The sequence below is a fragment of the Triturus cristatus genome, chromosome 7 (genome assembly GCF_964204655.1).
Source record: "Triturus cristatus chromosome 7, aTriCri1.1, whole genome shotgun sequence".
Taxonomy (NCBI): domain Eukaryota; kingdom Metazoa; phylum Chordata; class Amphibia; order Caudata; family Salamandridae; genus Triturus; species Triturus cristatus.
In genome coordinates, this window is record NC_140590.1 from 126,180,997 (window position 1) to 126,204,321 (window position 23,325).

Here is a 23,325-nt window from a genome sequence, read left to right on the forward strand (position 1 = left end):
ACCACCAACCTGTACAATAATCTGACCACACTCAAAATCATGTTGATCTGTCGAATTGTCATGACCAATTTCATTCACCCTTTGTCTAGAAGATTCGATCCTACAGGCAATTACAAAATGTCCCTTTTTTACAAGAAGTGCATACAGCATTCAAGGCAGCACAGGATGTATCATTAGCCCAGTGACCAACATTGTTACATCTATAACATTTATTTTCTTTACTGAATTGAAAACAAGACTTATTTTCTTTTTTTTTCTTTTACTTGAGTTTTCATTTGTACATCCTTTAAAATTAAAGTTGTATTTGTGTTGACCAATGACACATCTTTATTGAGATCTTTTTTGATCTCTTTGACACACTCGAGAGAATGCTCAATTCTTTTAGCTACCACTAAAACTTCATAAAGGGAAGGCTCATCCTTGAGCCATAATTCATCACGCACCTTCTTGGAAACACAACCCAACATAAATTGGTCTCTTATTCTTTCATCTATAAGTGTATTAAATTTACAAGTTGAAGCCAAACGTCACAGGTCAGTAACATAATTCTCAATACTTTCTCCTTCCTTTTGCATCCGTCTTCCAAAATGGTAACGTTCCAAAATGGTACTGACCTTAGGCAAATAATGAGCATCTAGTTTATAAATGCACATTTCAAATTCATTCAGATTTGCTGCAGCACTGTCTGGAACATCTGGAAGATGATCAAAAACATCTTGATCCACTGATCCAAGACAGTGCATAAGCAAAGCTGTTTTCCTCTCTATACTGAGAGACGTACCACAAACACGAACATATCATTCGAAAACCTTTTTCCACTTAGACCATTTTATGGGAGCATCTCCTGGTGACTGTAAAAAAAACGGATCTGCAGTGACGTTTTGCATGACTGAAATTACACACAAAAAAAAGTAGGTTGCTGTGAGTAACAATAGATAACCGTAAAATACACAACTCTTGATGAATATGTTGTGCGTGTCAGCGAGTGTTAAAATGTTGACACGCAATAGCCTGCAGAAGCTGTGTATGTCAGTGTCATGACAATTTAACACAGAATTGATGTGCAGACTGCAGGAAAAAAAAATACACACATCTTGTGGAATGTTGTGTGTATCAGCGAGGACTGTCAGATTGATACACGTCTTGATGAATGAACTGTGCGTGTCAGCAAGGGTTAAAACATAAACATGCAATTGACAACAAGAGCTGTGTGTTAAGATAATGTAGCACTGAGTAGGTGTAAGTTGCGCTGTGCATATAGCACGAAGATTGAAATATAGACACGCTGTGTTGAACAGAAGCTGTGCGTGTCAGAGCTGTAAAAATCACACAACACACATCGGAGTGTCAAAACGCATGAGCGAGAGGAAAATGTGCTGCTGTGTGTGTCAGCGTAGCTAAGACAACAGGAGCTGTGCGTGCCAGTGTTGTAATAATGTAGCACTGACATGCAATTGACAACAGGAGCTGTGCGTGTCAGCGGTAAGATAATGTAGCACGGAGCAGGTGTAAATTGCACTGTGCGTATAGCACAAAGATTGAAAGATAGACACGCTGAGTTGAACAGAATCTGTGCGTGTCTGTGCTGTAAAAACAAAAATCACAATAAAGACTTCGGAGCGGCAACACGCATGAGCGAGAGGAAACTGTGCTGCTGTGCGCGTCAGCGTAGCTAAGCAACCACCAACAAAAGGTTACGCACATTGAGTACTTGAAACGTACAAAGTTGCGTTCCAGTGATGAGTCTCATTGACGAGGAGATTGAGAAGAGACATCACAGAAGCTACCGAGAAGTGTGGGAGCGCGCGTGAAGGCAGCAGGTAAATTTCAAATAAAAATAACGTAAAAACCACCCGGTCCGCTGTGAAATTACGTTTCAAGCTTAATAAACTATTGGCATCTTAACTTAAATGTCCCAAATCATGAAACCAACACATTAAGGTAGCACCCTATCCAGGTGTTGTATAGCATGCTATAAATAGAAATAAATGTCTTACTTGAGAGTCATGTTGTGAATGATTCCGGAAGCAAACCAAGTCGATTTCGCCGTATTTATTGGTCACCTGAGCATTCAGTTCATTGAAGTAGTTCTTCGTTTGTTGTAATGACTTGTGGAAATAAATGTTAACTTCAAAGCAATCTCGAAGTATTAAAGCATTAGAAGTAATGATGATTTAAACAATTGGAGTTGAGCTGTTGCTTTCCCAGTCGTCGCCAGTGTGAAATCCTTAATGAATGAAGAGATGAGAGTGGAGAAATCTTCTTAAGTTGTTTATTCTCAAGTAGATAGGTTATACAGCTCAGCCACCCAACTGCCTCTGGCTCATATATGTAATCTCCCAACAAGATTCTAACCTTGAGCCAAAGCAGCACTCCCATTCTAGAATACACAGATGTCACTAGGATACATGGAAGTCAGCTGGATGTCAGATAAGGGATACATAAATAAACAAGTACATAAATAAATAAGTAACTTTTCTGCTCTGATCCATGCTGACCAGTTGAGCTTTAGCCCCAGCCCGTGCATGGCACTTAACATCTGGCACTAGTGATTGTGAAAGACTACCCAGCCCTGCCGTAGTGGACTGGCATCATGTTCATGGATATTGAAAAGGCTTTTGATAGTCTGGACTGGGGTTTCATCCACAGCCTTATGTTACATATGGGACTGGGGCACCACTTTGTAGAATGAATGTTTTAGCTGTATGCAAGACCTGGGGCGTGGATCTGAATGGGATGAATAATCTCCAGATAATGTAAAGTGGAGAGAGGCACATGGCAGTGGTGCCCGTTATCACGCCTCTTTTCGCCCTTGCAGTGGAGCCTCTGGTGTGCTGGCCCATAGAGGTATATTTTATGCTGGAATTCAGATCCACTGAGTTTTCCATTACATCGTGCTCTATGCTGGTGACATGGTACTTTAATTGGGAGATCTATGCACAGAACCTGAAAATGAGGTGTGTCTCCTCGCGAGTTTTGGGGAGGCCTCTGGTTACACATGAACTGGCTTAAAACCAGTCTGTTTCTGATTCGTGGAGACAGGGCGAGCTCCCGGGTCTAGGAGAATGTGATGAGAGCCAACCGCAGTGCAGTGCCTAGGGGTCCTAATATATCCTGCACTCCCTCAACTCATGGAAGTTATTGTGGGTGCAGCTCTGACAGCAGTCCAGGTGAGTGTGGGATTCTGGAAGACTTTGCCCCTGTCAGTGGGAGACAGCATCACCATAACTAAAAAGGTGGCAATGCCTCGTCTTTTGTACTTATTTTGCAGTCTTCCCAATCATTGTGCTGCTGAGCATGTTCTGGGAGCTAGGCATGATTCTGACTGACTTGATATGGGGGGCGATGTATTGCATTGGTCAAACTGCAAAGGGCGTCCATAGACAGAGGGATGAACGCCACTGACTTTGAATCCTACTATCTTTTGTTGCAATTGCAATTTTGTATGGAATGGTTTTGGGGGACTGAGTTTACCGGGACCACCTGACCAGACCCAGCCATGGACCCTCATTCCTAATCCTAGATGGGCTTTCCATAAGGACCTGCATGATCTGTTGGTGCGTTTGGCCGCCTGGCCATGAGTACTTTGCTAGATTTGACTGCGGGCCCTGTACTCTTCAGAGCTCCCACTTTGGGTACTCCTTGCACAGGTTCAGAGAGTGGAGGGAGGTCACCTGCAGGATTGTGAGGAGTTGGGTTTAGATAATGTGAATGCATTTCATGAGGATGGCATGTTGCGGCCTTTTGGTGATCAATGTGCCGAACTTGTCCTCCCAGCAGAGCAGTTTCTGTTGTATGTTACACTGATGCCAGCGGTGCATAGGATCTGGGGGAATCTAGAAGCAGAGCCAAAGCTCCTTCATAGTTACCAATTTCTCTGTGAAGAAACTAATATGCAACCGGTGGAGTCAGGTCTCTACTGGGTGCTTCGTCTGGATGTAAACTCCCTCCATACATTACCATGTGAACGCTGGGAAACAGACCTGGGTTCACCAATGACTGTTTGGGACTGGTCTAAAATGTGGGAGGTTGTGCCCAATATATCACACAACAGCTGTTTCAAACTTATATATTTTTATGTGTTACATTGAGCATACCTCACAACCCTGAAACTTAGCATCTATTTTCTCCTAACCACACCTGACTCCCCGCTCAGTCATGCTAATACTGGAGATCTCCTCCATATGCTATGGAGTTGTGCTCACTTGATCTCTTATTGGTCTGAGGTGGTGTGACTTTTGGCAGAAGTTATGAACGGATCCCTGACACCCATAACCAGGGTATGACAGCTGGGCCACTATCTCTGAACTGCTAAGCATAAAATCACCATCCGGTTTATTGACTAGCCCTAATATTCACCAAACGTAGAATTACGAAGCACTCGAAACATGCCATAGGACTCAGGGTTGACCACTGGCAAGTGGATTTTCTGTGGCTGGGTGGACCAGGAGGAGGATGTGTTGCTCTGAGTGGTGCATCAGGGCAGGAGACCCATAGAGTCTGCAATACTGGCTGACCTGTGTTGGGGGGACCTAGGGTGATGATTCTATCTCTGATTCTGCAGACAATTGGAGTGCTAATTTAGCAGCCCTGGCACGGGTTCCTCCCGGGTGCTTCTGAGTTAAATGGCTTTAGACTTGTCTATTCCCCCTGACTCATTAGAACCTGCCGATGGGTGCGAGGGAGAGGACATCTTAGAGAATACACTGGAGTTTGTTTCTATTTGGATTGGTACACTGACCTGGCGAGGAAGAAGCATGCAGACACCTTAGTGGGTGAGGTGTTACAAATTGAGGATGCTTACTGGTTCGATCAACTATGGCCTGAATTGTAGGGTAACCCGACTCACATTTGAACAGACTATGATGGCTGATATGTATGTACCACAGAGGATGTTTGCTGATATCTTGCCTGCAAAAATTAATAAAATTTTGTTTAAAAAGAAAATGTACTATCAATGACAAATATAAAATTACAGTACCAAGTCCTAATGAAGCTGTTCCCGTTCCTGATACAACTATGGGTTAAGCTATCAGTCCTATGAATTTACTGAATGACACCTGCACTTGCAGTGGTGAACTACTTTTTAGGTCGAGCCTAGTGGCAGAACACTGCGCTGCTTGCTCTGCGTAACAGCTGTAGTAGAGTATGGGAGAGAAGCTGCGCCCACTCTCCACCCATATTTTTCATTGGCTTTTGTCGTTGTCTTTTGTTAATGCTGCCTTCAGATTCGTTTATAGGCTTGTTAGTTCCACCTTAGTACGGCCTTGTCTTCATTTGTAACCTTCCATGGCTACTTGCCCCTTTACTTCGGTTGATACACAGGACCTGTTATTTAGTCTGTAAGCATTATTTACTTTATTGAGTTTCTGTTACTGCAGGCCGGACATGCACTGCTTCAGCTGAAACTGCTTGTGTTTTTTTAAGCAGCAAGACCACCCCCGCGCCCACTTTCAATCACTTTAACCTTGGCATTATCTGGTGTCTGTTTCAGCGCCCCAAATAAAATAGATTTAGAAATTATTAGAGAATGAAGTCATGTGAATTCCAGGTCGCACATAATCGTGTTCTAATGGGCTGAAGCTGAAAACAGCACATCTGTGTTACATGTCATCTGCACTAATTTCACCTGACAGGTTGTTTTCATGGGCTTGTTCTATTAACAACAACAACACCAGCACCACCAACACAACCACTACCACCACCAATACCACCACCACCACCCATACCACCACCACCAATACCACCACCTCCACCACCACCCATACCACCACCACCAATACCACCACCTCCACCACCACCAATACCACCACCACCAAAACCACCAACATCACCAATACCATCACCACCAATATCATCACAACCATAAATACAACCACCACCAATACCAGCACCAATACCACCCTAATACACCAGCACCAATACCACCACCAAAACCACCAACACCACCAATACCACCACCACCAATATCATCACAACCATCAATACAACAACCACCACCACCAATACCAGCACCACCACCAATACCACCACTACCAATACCACCACCACTACCAATACTACTACCACCACCAATACGACAAACACAAATACCACCAATACCACCACCATCAATACCAATACCACCACCACCACCAATACCACACATACCACCACCACCACCAATACCACCACCACAAATACCAGCACCACCACTAATACCACCACCAATACCACCACCACGACTAATGCCACCAATGCCACCAATACTACCACCGTAAACACCACCATCAATACCACCACCACCAATACCACCACCACCAACCCAATACCATCACGACCACCAATACCAATACCACCACCAATACCAATACCACCACCACCAATACCACCACTACCAATACCATCAATACCGCCACCAGCAATAGCACCACCTATACCACTACCACCAATACCACCATTACCAATACCTATACCACCACCACCAATACCACCACTAATACCACCACCACAAATACCAACATCAACACCAATTTCACCACCACCAATATCACATCCACCAATACCACCACCACCACCACTAATACCACCACCACCACCAATACCACCACCACCAGTACTACCACTACCAATACTGCCACCACCAATACCGCCACCACCACCAATACTACCACCACTAATACCACCACCACCAATACCACCACCACCAATACCACCACTACCACCAGTACCACCAACTCCAATACCACCACAAATACCACCAATACCACCACCACCAATACCACTACCAATATCAATACCACCACCATCACCACCAATACCATCACCACCAATACCATCACCACCAATACCATCACCACCAATACCATCACCACCAAGAACACCACAACTTATACCACCACCACCAGCAATACAACCACCACCAATACCACCACCATCAATACCACCACCAGCATCAATACCACCAATACCACCACCACCACCAATACCACCACCACCAATACCACCACCACAAATATGACCACCAATACCACCACCAATACTACCACCACCAATACTACCACCACCAATTCTACCACCAACAATACCACCGCCACCAATACCAACAATACCACCATCTCCAATAGCACCAATACCACCACCACCAATATCACCACTACCAATACCACCACCAAAACCACCAACACCAACACCACCACCACCACCAATATTACCACCACCACCAACACCACCATCACCAAAACCACTACCACCAATACCTATTCAACCACCACCAATACCACCACCAATACTATCACCAGCCACCAATATCACCAATACCACCACCACAACCAAGACCACCAATATCACCACCACCAATATCATCACCACCAATACCACCACCATTACCACCACCAATACCACCACCAATTCCGCCACCAATACCACCACCACCAATACCACCACCACCACCAATACCACCAATACAACCACCACCACCAATACCATCACCACCAATACCATTACCACACCAATACCACCATCACCAATACCACCAATATCAATACCACCATCAATTGCAATACCAATGCCACCACCAATACCAATCCCCTACCACCATCAATACCACTACCACCACCAATACCATTATCACCACTGACAATACCACCACCACCAATACCACCAACATCAATACCACCACTACCAATACCAACAATACCACCACCACCAATACCACCACCACCACCAATATCACCACTACCAATACAACCACCAAAACCACCAATACCACCACCACCAATAACACCATCAACACTACCATCAATACCACTACCACCAATATCACCACCACCAGTACCACCACCACCAATACCAATACCACCACTGCCACCACCAATACCACCACTAAGACCAATACCACCACCAATACCACTACCAATTCTACCACCATCCACCAATACCCCCAACACGACCAATACCATTGCCACCAATATCACCACCACAAACAAGACCGCCACCAATACCACCACTGCCAGTCATCTGCACTAATGTCACATGATGGGTTGTTTTCATGGGCTTGTTCTATTAACAACAACAACACCAGAACCACCAACACAACCACTACCACCACCAATACCACCACCACCACCTCCACCACCACCAATACCACCATGACCAAAACCACCAACACCACCAATACCATCACCACCAATATCATCACAACCATCAATACAACCACCACCAATACCAGCACCAATACCACCCCAATACACCACCACCAAAACAACCAACACCACCAATAACACCACCACCAATATCATCATGACCATCAATACAACCACCACCACCACCAATACCAGCACCACCACCAATACCACCACTACCAATACCACCACCACTACCAATACTACTACCACCACCAATAGGACAAACACAAATACCACCACTACCAATACCACCACCACCACCAATACCACCAATATCATACATACCACCACCACAAATACCAGCACCACCACTAATACCACCACTACCACCAATACCACCACGACCACCAATACCACCAATGCCACCAATACCACCACCATAAATACCACCATCAATACCACCACCACCAATACCACCACCACCAACCCAATACCACCACCACCACCAAAACCAATACCACCACCAATACCAATACCACCACCAACAATACCACCACTACCAATACCGTCAATACCGCCACCAGCAATAGCACCACCTATACCACCACCACCAATACCACCAATACCTATACCATCACCACCAATACCACCACTAATACCACCACCACAAATACGAACATCACCACCAATTTCACCACCACCAACATCACCACCACCAATACCACCACCACCACTAATACCACCACCACCACCAATACCACCACCACCAGTACTGCCACCACCAATTCCGCCACCACTAATACCGCCACCACCACCAATACCACCACCACAAATACCACCACCACCAATACCACCACCACAAATACCACCACTGCCACCAGTACCACCACCACCAATACCACCAAAAATACCACCAATACCACCACCACCAATACCAATAACACCACCACCAATACCACCACCAATACCACTACCAATATCAATACCACCACCACCACCAATACCATCACCACCAATAACACCACGACTTATACCACCACCACCAGCAATACCACCACCACCATCAATACCACCACCACCATCAATACTACCAATACCACCAACATCACCAATACCATCACCACCAATATCATCACAACCATCAATACAACCACCACCAATACCAGCACCAGTACCACCCTAATACACCACCACCAATACCACCACCAAAACCACCAACACCACCAATACCACCACCATCAATATCATCACAACCATCAATACAACCACCACCACCACAAATACCAGCACCACCACCAATACCACCACCACCAATACCACCACCACTACCAATACCACTACCACCAATACCAATACCACCACCACCACCAATACCACACATACCACCACCACCACCAATACCACCACCACCAATACCACCACCACCAACCCAATACCACCACCACCACCAATACCAATACCACCACCAATACCAATACCACCACCACCAATACCACCACTACCAATACCATCAATACCGCCACCAGCAATAGCACCACCTATACCACCACCACCAATACCACCATTACCAATACCTATACCACCACCACCAATACCACCACTAATACCACCACCACAAATACCAACATCACCACCAATACCACCACCACCACTAATACCACCACCACCAATACCACCACCACCAATACCACCAGTACTACCACTACCAATACCGCCACCACCAATACCGCCACCACCACCAATACCACCACCACTAATACCACCACCACCAATACCACCAGTACCACCACCTCCAATACCACCACAAATACCACCAATACCACCACCAATACCATTACCAATATCAATACCACCACCATCACCACCAATACCATCACCACCAATACCATCACCACCAATAACACCACCACTTATACCACCACCACCAGCAATACCACCACCACCAATACCACCACCATCAATACCACCATCAATATCACCATTACCACCACCACCACCAATACCATCACCACCAATACCACCACCACAAATATGACCACCAATACCACCAACAATACTACCACCACCAATACCACCACCAATTCTACCACCACCAATACCACCACCACCAATACCAACAATACCACCATCTCCAATAGCACCAATACCACCACTACCAATATCACCACTACCAATACCACCACCAAACCCACCAACACCACCACCAATATTACCACCACCACCAATACCACCACCACCAATACCACTACCACCAATACCAATTCAACCACCACCAATACCAATACCACCACCAATACCACTACCAATACTATCACCAGCCACCAATATCACCAATACCACCACCACCAATACCATCACCACCAATACCACCACCATAACCAAGACCACCAATACCACCACCACCAATACCACCACCGATACCACCACCAATACCACCACCAATTCCACCACCAATAACACCACCACCAATACCACTACCACCAATACCACCACCATTACACCACCACCAATACCACCACCACCAATACCAATAAACATCTTCAAAGCTGATTTTAAACGTAAAGTAAACTTCAAAACAAGCAGTGGCTGAGAGGGGCTGACCAAACAAGTATGGGAACTGGGGTGCTGATGAGGGTTGATATAAGAAGTCTTTGACCTAGCAGACCTAATAAGAGCCTCAGATACCAGGGTAAGTCAAACAATACAAGTGAATATGTTCTTTGTTGGACACAGTCCCAGGTACTCTTTGAGGGTTGTTCGTCAAAACCAAATGGTGAAAGCGTGACAAGTCTCCTAGCAGCTAGAACTATCATTTGTGTGCCTCATTTGAACTCACCTAACATTGGAGGTCAAATAAATATGGGTCTAAAATTAGGAAAACATCATGCCATGCGCAAGTTGCACTTTTTCCAGTTAACCTGGCTTACATGGTGTAGGAAATGGAGTTATTAGTTGTGAAGGATGTGAGTCCTTCTCAATTTATAAGTCTGCAAAATTCTCTTTACTGGGGACCAAGTATCCTATTGTATTTCTTGACCCTCTTAGGTTAACGAAGTGGAGCAGTCCAAGGCCTACCAAAGGGAGGTGGTATGAGCTAGTAATCCACCTCTCTGGTACACAACAAATACACTTTCTAAATGGTAGTCCAATCTGTGCTTTTTCTGATAAAACAAAATGTGCTTTCATTATGCACTAAACACTAAATACTATGCATTAATTACAAATATATACAATCAGGTAGATGGAAGTACCTTTGCTGACACCCCATGACACCTTATAAACCTAGTGGACCGTGAATCCTATTCCCAAAATACCACCACCTATACAATATGCAGTATCACAATAATAAAGGTGTGTCATTAGCAATAAGGCTGATCTATTAGCTTTCTCGGGGCCACAACAATTTTATGAGCAGAAAACATGTTATAACCCCATTGAAACACTACTAAAATCAGTGGGGGAGTACCAATATACAGAACATGTAATAACCCACCATTGAAGTGTCCGGTCCCCACAATTCTTACCTTACCGTTGTGGAGAGATCCCACAGGGATGACAAGGACAACCCCTTCCTGGACCCTTTTCCTCCTGGAAGGACCGAGTACACTAACCAGACCAAAGAGGAAACTGGGGGAGGCTGCCAGGAAGCAGGTGAGGGTGATGTGTCGTGCTGGGGCACCTCCCGTGGTTTTTTGGGGTCTTGGGTCTGGCGCGGATCTCACCTAATGACGACAGAGAGGATAGGGGTAATCGCTGTGCCAATGAAGAGGAAGAGACACATGCACTGGTACACAGTCACTAGCAACACTCACTATCACTCTCTGCAATTGTTACCTGAAAGGTGGCGCTCCTGCGCAGGGAGGATGAGGCAAGGCGTCAAGCACTCCAGCGTTTGAAGCTAGAGAAGGCTTCAGCGTGACAGAAACATACGCTCCAGCGCTGTTTCACAAGGTCAATCTGGGTGCGGTGAGTCGCTGAATGGTCAGTGGTGGAAGCGCTCCTGCGCTGTGAAGGAAGGGCAAGGTGAGTACGACTCCGTGCCGTCGCACGAGTCGTAAGTGACCAAGGGTGGAAGCGCTCCTGCGCTGTGAAGGAGGGCAAGGCGAGTACGACTCCGTGCCGCCGCACGAGTCGTCAGTGACCAAGGGTGGAAGCGCTCCTGCGCTTAGGAAGAGGGGCAAGGTGAGCGCGACTACGTGCCGTCGCACGAGTCGCGGGATGGCCAAGGGTGAAAGCGCTCCTGTGCTGAGGGGCAAGGTGAGTACGACTCCGTGCCGTCGCACGAGTCGCGGAAGAACCAGGGATGACAGCGCTCCTGCGCTGTGAGTGTAGGACACAAGGAGAGAGAGACTCTACATGAGTCCCGTTAGCAGCAGCTGTAGGCGCCCTTGCGCGGTCCAGACGGAGGGTCTGGTTGCGGTTAGAGCCTTCGCTACGCTCCTGCGTGTCCAGCGAAGCTCCGTGGAAGGAATCCGAAGCGCTGGTGTGGGCGTCTTTGGGATTCAAATACGCAATCCGCGGGAAGTGCTGGCCGGCCAATGACATCAGCTGAGTCGATCTCAGCCACTAGACCGCTACCCTGTTTGGAGCCTGTAGGGGGGAGGAGTCTCGTACTGGTGGGAAAGCCTCGCTTCCGTTCGTCGGGAGCGAGGAAGCGGGCGAGATCATGACATGAAGTCAATTGAGATAGAGACAATATTCAATGCCATCCTTTATAGTGTCAAACATACCATTGTTAACAATCAACATTGTGACTAAAGCATTGGACTCAATAAAATGTATCCCAGTGTGGTATTTCTACTTTTACTGTGCAGCTACTGGAGATTTAGAACAAACTAATAGGGATCCCCGGATCCCAGGTAAAAAACACCAGCTTCAGAAGGCTTTAACACCATAGAAAACTAGTTCGGGGGGCATCAAAGTAGCGCCGAGAGAGAATTAGGGCCACTTTTGAGGAGCATTTATCCAGGCTTCCTGTCCTCTAAAGGTCACTTTATTTAGGGGTTTGATCTTCGTTACCACCTTTACCAGACCTGTCCTCTGCCTGGGGTCTTGATATTCTCTCCTGTTTAGAGGCATCTTCCATAGCCTCTCCAACACAGGTGAGCTGAACACCTTCCATACTGCACTTCCCTGTTCTCAGCTAGTTGTAGGATTTATCTGTGTCAGTAGATTCAAGAGTAAGACCCTCCAGGGCCCCTCAGTAGAATCATTCTGCTAATATTTAGATCAGGAGTCCAAGTCCTGAGGGCCATCTAGAGTTAGAGTACTTCAGCCCATCCTTGCAGTTGCATTAGATGTCTTTTCCTACCAGCTGGGCACTCTTTCGCTGTTGACGCTTCCAGGTCTAGTCTCTTCTCTAAAGACTCTCAATTGTGCAGGGATATTTCAGTGGAGGAGAACAAATTCTAATGCACAGTCATCCCTTGCCAATCCTAGCAGGGCACATCATCACTCCATCCCTGCTCAGTCCTCCTGAACTGCATTCTAGGATATCTATCAAACGAACTTCCATAGGAGCCTCAGCTCTATTCCCATCAGACACAACTGCCTAATCACTTCCAACAAAAAGATCATATGAGAGCCTCTCCTGTGTTTTGCCTCCAGAGGTCTGGACTTCCTCCTTTTTTTCTGTGGGTTGTTGTTGGACCAGCGCAAGTGAAGTGTGAGGAGCGAATTAGGAGATGCAAATTTCTTCCCTACCTCTTCCATACCAGGAACTAAGTCAAGCACTGTTAATGCTTTCTTGTGTGGGGAAGCCTTTGATCCTCCTGCTGGTTGGTGAACTAATTTACTTGGTCCAGTATGATATGTTATGTTATGACTTGTAGAGCGCACTATCATCCAGGAGGTGGTCTGTATTATTTGGTGGTAGCATCTCAGGATGGATTTGAATGTGCCTTATTTTGCACTGGCCAGACTGATTCGCCATTTGCGCTTCGGTTGTTTGTAGTTGTGCTTCATAAGTCAGAAATCCTCCCTGTACCAACTGGCCTAGGGTCTTAATCTTGTTGCCTTGCTGTGTTTGAAGGGGGGGCAATGAGTCGGCACAAGATGTGATTCAATAGTTGAAATTCGTGATGGATTAGGGGAGGCTTTGCTATGCTTGTGATGGTAGGTGTTGAAAGCGACGTTTCAATCCTTGTCAGTGATGCTGCTCCAGTTTTGGCAGGCTGGTCTGGTGGTAGTGCATGTGTGTTGAATTGGTATAGGGATGTTGAACTTGATGTGGGCATGTTCTGTCCAGGAGACTGGTGTGGGCTCAGATGTTGCCAAAGGTTGTGTAAAAAGGGTCCAAGAGGTGTCTGCTGATGTGGTTAGGCCCCTTTATTTGTTTGGTGAGGACCAGGATTCCATGGTCTTCAATGAGTGCTTTTAGGTTTAGGTCAGCATGGTCTTCATGATGGAGGTTCAGAATGTAATTGCTAGTGCCAAGGGCAAGTGGTGCAATGAAGTCTGTGTTGGTGCCAGTGCTGTTGGTGCAGGTGAAGTGAGTGTCAGGTGAAGGTTAGTGCATAAAAATGTACAGGAAACATAGGGTAATGCTCTCTTGGTGTTGTATAGTAGGGACCAAGGCCTGGAATCTGATTATGACGAGCAAAGAAAATACAGAAATTCTTAAAGTGACATAAGGAGTGTAGACAAGATAAAAAGGAACTGTTGATCTACAATCAAGATGGATGTTTAGCCTAAGATCGGAAGCTGCATGTGCAGTTAAGTGCAGTGGGGTGGCGTGGGGGTGGGTACTCGACAGACGACGAGGGAAAATAAATAAAAAATGGGGCAGACTTACCAGAAAATGGCTCAGTGCGTGCTGCAAGCCATTTGGCTGCGTCACACTGAGTCACTTTCAAGGCATAGGGATGCAACATATTTACAACAATATGTTGCATCTCTGTTTCCCAATGCGCTGGCGTACAAACTGCTGCCATGTGCTGGCGCAGATACCCTTGCACCATGGTGTATGTTTGTGAAACTACATTGTGAATGAAAAAAAAGCAGACATGGAAGTGTCATACACTGCACACATCAATGCCCTTTTGCTGTTTCTATGTATGCTGCACAATGCAGCAAACAATGAAACATTTCTCCTCGTTGCACCTGTTTAAAGCCAGGTTTTCCTTGGTCTTAATTTTGGTGCTGCCCCATATTTACGCTGCCCTTGTAAATCAAAATTAATGGGTGTTGTGGTGGAACGCCCACCATAACACCCATTGCCCGCCCCTTTCACGCTAAGTATAGCGTGAAAAGAGGCCTTATTTAAAACATAGTGTTTGGCTTAACCCTGTCTTGTAAATAAGGCAAAGCCCATAATGCCACAGGAGCATCACCAAAAGTGACTTTCGTGTGGCGATAGGGGCTTGTAAATATGCCCCTAGATATGCTCAACAGACTGGGTTGAGCACATCACTGAATTGTATTCTGTAGGCACGTCAAAACCAACTGAGGGGGAGTCTTTTGAAATTGAATCTGGGGGGCCCTCAACTCTGATTTTTGATTCAGCCATATTACTATCTCTCTGTATGCTATTACCTGGGATGGAGCCACATGACCTGATGGCATCCCAGCAGATGGATTCAACCATGATAGGTGCAATTGGACCAAGTATATAAGTGCTTTGGCAAATTCCATTACGAACTGTGCTCTCATCTTGGATTCAGGGAAGGGAGCAGAAGTTATACCCATTTTAGAAAAGAAGACAGAGGAGTATCAGCTAATTATCAACCAAGCAGTTTGATTGATTGTGTTCAAACAAATTTTAGCTGCCTCTCAAGATTGGATTATTGATAATAACATACTGTCACCCTTTCAGGCTGGTTTTTGTATGAAAACCAGCCTGATTGATCAGGTGTTCCGATTTTTGCTCATTTATTGGAAGATGGTAGTTATCAGCAGGGAGAGCTTATATGTTGCCTTTGTCGATCTCAAATCAGCGTTTGAGCTAATCTAACATTGCAAGCTTTGGCGGGTTCTCCGTGACATGGGTATGCCTCTTGAAATTCTCGCCCTAGTTGTTTGTTTTCATGAGTGCAATTACGCATGAATTCGATGGGGGAGCCAGGGCCAGCTTACTGATAGGATTCCTTTAAACAAAGTGGTTCGGTATGGTTGTGTCATGGCTCCCACGTTGTTTTCTTTATATGTCAATGATATTGTCCACCCCCTCCTCCAATATTCTACTGACGCCCCCACATTGGCTAAAACAAAAAACAACAACATACTGCTGTCTGCGGATGACACCTTATTATTTTTCAAAACCCCTAGCGGACTCAACATCTGCTAATCTGCTTTGAGGAGTTTTGCTCTGCTTGAGAACTGGAAATTAAAGTGGGAAAGTCCAAGGTTATGTCATTCAATAAGCATAAAAGGGAATTTAGCTTCAAAGGGCAGAACATCAGAGAGGGTGAATTGTTTCAACTACTTGGGCATTAATCTATTTGCAACTATGTCCTGAAAAAAACACGTGGACAACAGGATCCTAAAACATAGGCAGATCACTGGCGTAATTTGCAAAGAGCATCGGGTGTCTTTCAATAAACTGATAGCCCCAGCTCTTAAGATATCTGAGGCGAAAGCTGTTGGATCTGCCCTTTATGGCTCTGAACTTTTGGGGTTTACCAACTGCTCTGGGCTAACACTCCCAGTGAATAAGTTCATGAGAAATCTGGCCCACCTTCCACCCAGCACTCCTTCATAACCTTTGCTGCTTGACATAATGAGGAGGGCTCTAGCTAAAAAGGCAAGACTGCATCCTCTATTACTCTGGAGAGGGATAGGGTCCACTCCAGAACTTAGTCACTATGCCATTATTTATGCAAGTAGACACGTTTAATAAAATCAGTTGGCTGACATACATTAGGAAGCTGTTGTCTTTGCTGGGTTTGAGGGAATTTTGACTGTCTACATCTTGTCATACCATGCCATCAAAACAGCAGCAGAAAAAGCAATACTGGGCTTGGGTGTCGCAGATCAAAGCCCACACGAAATCGTGATCTAGGTTTGACAGGGAGTTGCTTGAATTCAAATGCACTGGTGTAGGTGAATCCCATTGGGATATTATATCTGTCATAATGGACAGGAAATTGTATTTCCAATTTATAGTGGGTACGCTGCCCTTGAGATCATTTACCTGCCAATGGGCACCTAATGAGTCTACTCTGTGCCCAGCCTGTAACAACGCTGATGAAACACATGGACATGCCCTTTTTGGTTGCCCAGTATATGCAGAACTTCGCCAGGCATAGATCAAGCCACAGTGAAAACAACTGGACACACACACATAGCATGTTGCTCTTATATTTCTAAGATCTGATGCTCTCCCATTGTATGCATGTACTGTCGCCAAATTTCTGAGACTAAATTTGGAATATCAGATGAAAAGCTATATTAAACCAGGGTTAATGTTGAATGTGTTGTATATGCGACAAATCATAATTGAGCTTTTTGAATCGATTTTCATTTTACTCTAATGAGGGTCAAGAATGGAGCGCAGTATTACATTGTAAAGTCTTAATGATTTTAATGATTTTCTCACAATTATTAATGTATAATTTTGATGTATATACTCTTATGAATGATTGTATACTTTTATGGAAGTGTTACCGAAATAAAGTTTATTACAACAAGAAATCAGGATAATTACAAAATATCAGTATGGTATGTAATCAATGACAAACATGATTGACCATGTCTCATGATTCGTTTTTGAAAATCGTGCACTTCATCAAACACAATGAGCGGGATAAATTATTGATCTCTGAGTTATGCTTCTGGAGTTAAAGGCCAAAGAGGAGTTGATTAACTGAGCTGGATATGATGTTGGGGGAAAATGTGCTTCTTGTTTGATAGAAGGCGTAGCTGACAACAACTCCAAGAGAAAATCAAGCCACTTAACTTAAAATGAATATGGGCTATCTTCTCTAAAGTTAAATGTATGAATATTTATGTAGGCATGATGTACAAAGCCATTTTGCAGTCACAAACCCTGCAGTTTACAAACTTGCAAGACTTTTAACAAAAGGTCTTTTGGAATGTAATGAAAATTAGATATAGCAGTACACACAAAATAATTGAAAAAAACCAAAGCAATTTGCATGATGTCACAAGGCTATCCCTTAACAGTTTAAAATAGGTAAGTGACGAGACAGATGTTAAGAGAAATGGGAGAACATTTCTTGAGGTGTAAGCTAATTGGGCAAATAAATGAAAATGGAAAGATGCACAACAGTGATGTTGAGCAATAAGAAGAAACTGAAGTAGAAAACAGTGTACAACAAGAAGTATGTAAGGAGACTAGAGAACAGAGACAGTGCTTAATTTGAGCTGGTGCTTTCCGGTGCTCAGCACCGCACCTAATCCTCGGCACCAGTGCTTGTAGCACTAGCTAAGGACACACTTATTTTAAAGGCACATGATTTTCCCCAGACTCAAAGGATGTTGAGCCACGCCGCGAATCGAACCGGGGTCTCCAGCACCGAAATCGGCAGCTCCACCAATTAGGCCAAGTCCTCTCCAGGTTAATAAGTGCCAGGGCTCTAGTCAGGAGGCAGTTTGCACCAACACATTTCTCCTGTTGGTGCTGCCTTCTGAGGAGAGCCCTGGCACTTTTTATTTTACAAATTAACCACTGAACAGAGATGAGGTGGAGCCATGTAAAAATAACTCAAAAAGTGAAATTTACATTGTGCATAAAAAGGCAACCAACTAAGTTGAGCATAAGGAGGAGATTTGTGAGTTTGTGGGAAGAGAAAAGAGAAGAAGGATAGAGGTGTTTTGAATATCCTCAAGTGGGTCGATTTAATATCTTTTTAAAATCCAACATGCAGTGATGGATAATAATTATTGTGTGATATATCTAGGTTTTGTTAGCGAAGCAAGAGAAAGCCATTAAGATTTCATTTTACAAATAGTACAGAGCTAAACTTCACAAGAGTAACAAACAGTAATGATTTGAGGAGTAAAGTCTATTGATAAGTCAAATAAAAAGGAAAGATTATGAGTAGAAAAAGAGAGAGTCAAGTTAAAGGACAAAGGATTAAAGAGAAAACATGCATAGAAGAATTGATTGGAAAAAAAGGAATCTCTGCTTGTTTAAGCAATTCATCCTTAATTTCATTACGGAGAGAGAGGCAGACAGAGGCTGATGTACTGAAGTAGAGTAAGAAGAGAAGGCGGAAAAGATTTCAGAGTCAACATCACATACATGAGAAATAAAACCAAATGATAAGATATGAAGAGAGCAATGTACATGAAGAAAACACTTAGGGATGGAGAAAAGAGTCTTGAGAAAACCCACACTGCACAAGCAAAGAAGCAAAGAGTATGCCTTTCAAAGAAGTAGAAACAAAGCGGCCAGAGAAATACACAGAGAACCAAGGGTCTTATTTACAAGCCCCTTGCGCCACCGGTACGTCACCTTTTCTCATATTAAATGTAATGCACTGATGGCGCCAGGTGTCTGTAAATAAGGCCCCAAGTGTGCTGTATATACCCAGGTAGAAATAGAAGAAATAAGAATAGACTAATCCAGAGTGTCAAGCACAACAAAAAGATCTAAGAAAATTAAAACGGAAGACAGACTATGATGACAGGCACAGAGAAGAGCATTAGAGACATAAAGTACATCGGTTTCAGTGGAAAAACAACCAAAGCCCGATTAAACAAAAGAAAAAAAATATTAAGAGTGCCTGCTGTGGAGAGACCTCACGTCAGGTAAGTCAATTGCCACATTCGTATACTGGAGCGCACAATGAGGAAAGACGCCTTGCATCACAGTAATATTGTCAACGCGTTTCGTGTAAACCACTTATTCTTGGGCAATGGAGTTCAAAAGGAAAGCACAACAGTATTACGGCACCTTTATTTGATTCATCCACTCCGCCTCAGTGGGCGTGGCCCCCCCGTGGCCTGATGGTAGTGGTAGTGACGATTCCTACTACAGTGAGTTGCCGTGTCCTCGCAATATTGTTCAGAATTTAAAACCCCAATGGGTAGTGGTGCACAGGTTCAAGTCCCCACTGGCTTTCATAATCTCCAATAAACAGGCTGATGACCCTTCACAAAATGGCATCGGTTGGCGCCGCTCAAGGAGCGCCGGAAACCAGTGCCGGGGCTCTCTTTACGGCTCAGGCAAGCCGTCTCAAATCAACCACCAAAGAGTGCCTGCTGTGGAGAGACCTCACGTCAGGTAAGTCTATTGCCACATTCGTATACTGGAGCGCACAATGAGGAAAGAGGCCTTGCATCACATGAATATTGTCTATACTGCCGACGCGTTTCGTGTAAACCACTTCTTCTTGGGCAATAGAGTTCAAATTGAAAGCACGACAGTATTACAGCAACTTTATTTGATTCATCAACTCCGCCTCAGTGGGCGTGCCACCCCTATGGCCTGATGGTAGTGGTAGTGCTGATTCCTACGACAGTGAGTTGCCGATAGATAGCTAGATAGATATAGATATACTTGCTGTTAGTCGATTTTGTGTCAATATAGTGGAAGACCGCCTTTGATTCCACCCTGGAACCTCTCATGATAATACTTCAGCAACCAGAAGGTGTAAATTGCTTTCCATGATAGTGTCAAGGGCAAAATATTTCCCCTGTAGAGAAAATAAAATTCTAAGACAAAAATACAGTTTTGAATATTTCTGTCATATATTGCAGAAGAGTGCACATAAACGACTTGGAATTCTCCTGTATATCTATCCTATGCAGACTTAAGATCATAGTCCAATAGGGTTTCCAGAATTACCGAAAATTCTTAAATCTGTACAAAGTGTAGGTTCCAGTCTATATTGCAGAGATTTTTATTTTTTTTAAATGGCCCTCGATTCTTAATTCAACTGTGGCCCTTCCTTAATTTTGACGGTGGTACGTCTGTTTAATGGATACTAGATATCCCTGGAGCTCTTTCTTTGCATTGGCTAATATACAAAACACAATAAACAACTAGCACATGCCACCTGGCATGGAACTGTGGATCTGGAGATTTTCACCTATATACCAGAGGATAAACTCTCTTGCACCTTATACAAAAGTTGTTTCACTAGATTGTCTAGAAGTAAAAGTGGCATGGGCAGCTGTGCAGAAGGCCAAAGAAGCTAAGGGATATCTCCTCAACCCTTGTGTTCCCTCATCCCACCACTTTGTTTTGCAGCCCAAAATTGCAAATTTTCCAGGAACTTAGCAATTCTGGTAGATGCTTTCATCACAATTCTGAGAGTCCATCTTGTACAGTCCATCTGGATGCCTTACTTCGTGGATCCTAGAGCTTATCGTCAACTAAGAAAAAATAGACAGAAGAGAAATGGACAAACATGCGCTGTCAGCAATGACACCTTGAAGGTTTAACATTCATGAGGATAGCAGGTCATATTACTCAGAAAGACATTATTATGATGAGCCAAACAAACCAAGAAATCCATTTAACTTGCATATTGATTTTTAATATCACTCATAATGGTTCATATAGCACTACATTGGTTTGAATATGAAACATTTTTATGTGTTTTTTGTGTCCTGTAATTGTTCATACACATGCTATCCACTAGTCTGCATTATACTGATTGGAATAAAATAATAATGGTTTAAGGAATCAATATGTTGGTGAATGCAGAGGTAAACTATTCAAACGCTAAAAAAACATTTCTTTACAGGAGAAAGTATATGGTTTAAGATGTGTGTTTTATATATATATATATATATATATATTATCTACTGGCGGTCGCCAGTAGATAGTTATAGTTAGGACCGTGTTTCCATAGGAAATCCGCAACATTCTATTTGGAATAACTTTGGCGCCGGTTGACGAATCCTTGCGAAATTTTCAAAATAGGTGGGGCGCTCCGCTCCGCTCCTACCCTGAAAGTCTCGGGGGGATTCGTCAAGCGGGGACTGAGAAAAAAGGGGGGTCCCATGCAATTTTCCATAGGGACCTTTAGTCCAAGGTACAGCCCGAACGGCTGAACAGAATTACTTGAAATTTGGCAGAGAGGTAGTCCTCAGGTCAGGGAAGTGCCTTTTGCAGGTCTGGTATTCAATCTGTTCAGTAGTTCCTGAGAAAACCAAAAGTAAAATCATATATATATGTGGGCGGAGCCTAACCACACATCTCATCCTGAGATCTGATTGGCTGTCAGCACTTCATCCAAGAAGTGTTGGCAGCCATCTTGGGACCAATATACATGATAGCACCTCATTAAAAAGCATTGCAATTAATAGAAGGTTTTAAGACGTTAGTTACATTATAAATCATTTGTTGATGGTACCATACTCATTTTAGGAATTGTGGTATGTTCTAAGGTGATTTCACCATGTGAAAAAGCCTTCTGCTGGGATATCATGATTGAGAGAAAAATATTATCTCATGCTTTTCCCACAGAGGTTTGGAAGGTGATCTATAAGCTAAACTGAGAGCTTATTTTCTGTAAATTCACATTATCTTTCTCAGTCATGTGAGAATGAAGTCTGATGTACATCCAACAAGGGCAGAGACTGTCAGTTGATTCCTTTGTGTTCTACTGCAGCTTCCCAGAGTGTTCCAAAGAACAACTAGAGTGCTAACAGTCCTTCTTATGATAAACGTATGGCACACATGAAGCCATCTTACTTGGATTAAAGTGGTAACTCTTAAAACATTTAATTTAAAAAGGAACAAAATGAGGGAGTTCATTTTTCCATAAAAAGTATGATTAGTGCTGCAGAAAGAAAACTTAGGGCACATTTTGAGTGACTTCTCAAATCCTCTTCTATTTCATTAAAAAATTCTGACATGCAGACTGAAACATACACTTTCAATACCAGCAGCAGTTTTCCCTGGTGAGCAGTAGCTTTACTACAGTGATTTAATGAGCAAAAAGAGTGCTAACATTCTGAATTTATGGCAAATGTGTGACACATCTGAATGCCTTCTTGATGGAATCAAAGTAAAAAAATGAAAGTATTTCCTACTGAGGAGACTGCAGTACATGAAGAAATTAGGAAACTTCATAACAAATAAATCTCCCAAGATGGCCACCGGAGACAAAAGAGCCCAAATGTGGCCCAAAATCACCCAGATGTAGCTCAAATATAGCCCAATGACAGAAGTGTGCAAAACACTTATTATTTTGTGTTTTTGCAGTGTTATATAGTGCAGACTTGTCAGGTATTGGAGTGCTTTACATGAGCATTGGTTACATCACACAAGAACAAATTCATTTTGGTTGTAGACATGGGGAGA

The 23,325-nt window shown here is 44.0% G+C and overlaps 1 protein-coding gene across 4 annotated transcripts in view; it reads right to left on the reverse strand.

Moving 5' to 3' along the window:
- LOC146809013 (sialic acid-binding Ig-like lectin 14) overlaps positions 1–23,325 on the reverse strand; it is a 523,779-nt gene that overhangs the window by 176,312 nt on the left and 324,142 nt on the right. For 3 of the 4 annotated variants that reach the window (XM_085615807.1, XM_085615805.1, XM_085615808.1), the window contains exon 9: positions 20,433–21,386. The exons of the other annotated variant lie outside the window; for it this stretch is intronic. In XM_085615807.1, coding sequence (XP_085471933.1) covers positions 21,288–21,386 — 99 coding nt within the window. In that variant the 3' untranslated portion in view covers positions 20,433–21,287. Of the gene's footprint in view, positions 1–20,432; positions 21,387–23,325 lie in introns of those variants that run through there. 4 annotated transcript variants of the gene reach the window in all.